At 48.1% G+C, this 1,574-nt stretch overlaps 1 protein-coding gene across 1 annotated transcript in view; it reads right to left on the bottom strand.

Annotated features, from left to right (window-relative positions):
* DAAM2 (dishevelled associated activator of morphogenesis 2) overlaps positions 1 to 1,574 on the bottom strand; it is a 127,593-nt gene that overhangs the window by 38,322 nt on the left and 87,697 nt on the right. The window contains exons 6-7 of the mRNA XM_019663382.1: positions 1,241 to 1,286; positions 623 to 733 (exon numbers count right to left, since the gene is read on the bottom strand). Of these exons, the coding sequence (XP_019518927.1) occupies positions 623 to 733; positions 1,241 to 1,286 (157 nt within the window). The remainder of the gene's footprint in view (positions 1 to 622; positions 734 to 1,240; positions 1,287 to 1,574) is intronic.

Below are 1,574 nucleotides of genomic sequence, written 5' to 3'. Positions count from 1 at the left end.
TGGCAGAAAAGAGGGGAAAGTAGAGATTATTAAAGTGCCCCTTTTAGCCTTCAGTAAGCTGACCCTGACTGGGACATCTGATTACCTTAGAATTTGGGGAGTTCACCTGCTGTTAAAGTTCTTCTTTAATTATTGCTATTTTTATGGTCTGAGAATCCCATTCTGACCCCAAAGGAAAGAAAATTTTTTTAAAAACCACACCTCCTCACAGAAGGTGCTAGAAGACCAAGACTAGCCAACCCGGGCACCAGTCTAGAAGCAGGTCTTTAGAAAGTTCTTAGAAAGAACGGCCTACACTTGCCCTCCTCCCACAAATGATCCCTCACCGCCCGAAGCCATCATCAGCCAGCCAAGGCTGGTTTGTCCATGACACACATAATGCATGCTGCTACGTATGCAGAACACTCCCCCGGAACCCTCCATGACAAGCGAGGTTAATGACAAGCTATTCTTTCTTGGTCCCAAACAAGGAAGGCAACAGGTGCTACAGATCATTGAAGACAATGATGGTAGCGGCAGCCATACCAACCAGACACCTTGGCCCCTTCCCCGGGAAGCACGCATACATTCTACCCCAGGTCCAGGAAGTCAGGACACAGCAAGGAAGGGGAAGGTGCCTCACCTCTCCAGCTCCAGCATTGAGGACAGCGTTGATAAAGGACATGATGGCTGTTTTCAGATTCACCTCATCCCGGTACCGGCCCAAACTTCGGTCCAGCTCATTCAGCAGTGTCTGGATAAAAAGGCAGGGCAGAAAAGGAGCGGGTACTCAGGACCCTATAGGTCCAGCCTTTGCGCCTGTGCTCCTGCCATTCCAACTACCCACAATGCCCCATCCGATCTCTCTACCCAATCTATCCAACTTATCTGGGACCTTCCCTAAAGCTCACCTTTTCCAAGAAGCATCCTTTGCTTCTCCACACCTCAGTCTCTGTCCTGCCTTCCTTCCTCTCCACTCAACCTTTAGGGCTGGGTTCATTTTGTTGGGCAGTGCTGAAATCCTGCTGAAATCCTACTTCAGCACTTTACAGGTCTTTACAGCTTGTACATATTTGCTGCTCAGCTCCTTGACAGCAGGGTCACTGCCTTTTACCTCTTTTGTATCTTCTGCGAAGGGTCAGGGGCCACTTTTTGCAAGAGTAGGTGCTTAAAAATGTTTGATGACAGAATACATGAATAGCCTATCCTGGTGGATAAATCATGGAGTTTGTAATAACGGTTCACATCTATGGAGGCTTACTCTGTACCAAGACACGGCACACTTATTGTCTATCATTACTTTTCTGCTGGAAAGGGAGAAGAAAAGGGAATAGCATGGCCGAGCTCCCAGGAGAGTTCCCAGTGTCCACATAGTAGGTACTGGCCCAGGCATAGGGCCTAAAATCTTGACCCCTGCAATTGAATTCAACAGTTCTTAACTGAGCCCCTATAATGAGCCAGGTGCTAGGCTCAGAGAAGCGGAGCCACAAAATGGAAGCAAACCAATATTCCTGCCTCAAGAAACCGATGTTCTAGCGAGGAGTCCACTGTCCCAGACAAACTCTTATCTCTTAAGGCCCCTCCTGTCTTTTTAA

The sequence above is a fragment of the Hipposideros armiger genome, unplaced genomic scaffold (assembly GCF_001890085.2).
Source record: "Hipposideros armiger isolate ML-2016 unplaced genomic scaffold, ASM189008v1 scaffold_389, whole genome shotgun sequence".
In the NCBI taxonomy this organism is placed as follows: domain Eukaryota; kingdom Metazoa; phylum Chordata; class Mammalia; order Chiroptera; family Hipposideridae; genus Hipposideros; species Hipposideros armiger.
This window is presented reverse-complemented; position numbering and strand designations above follow the sequence as displayed.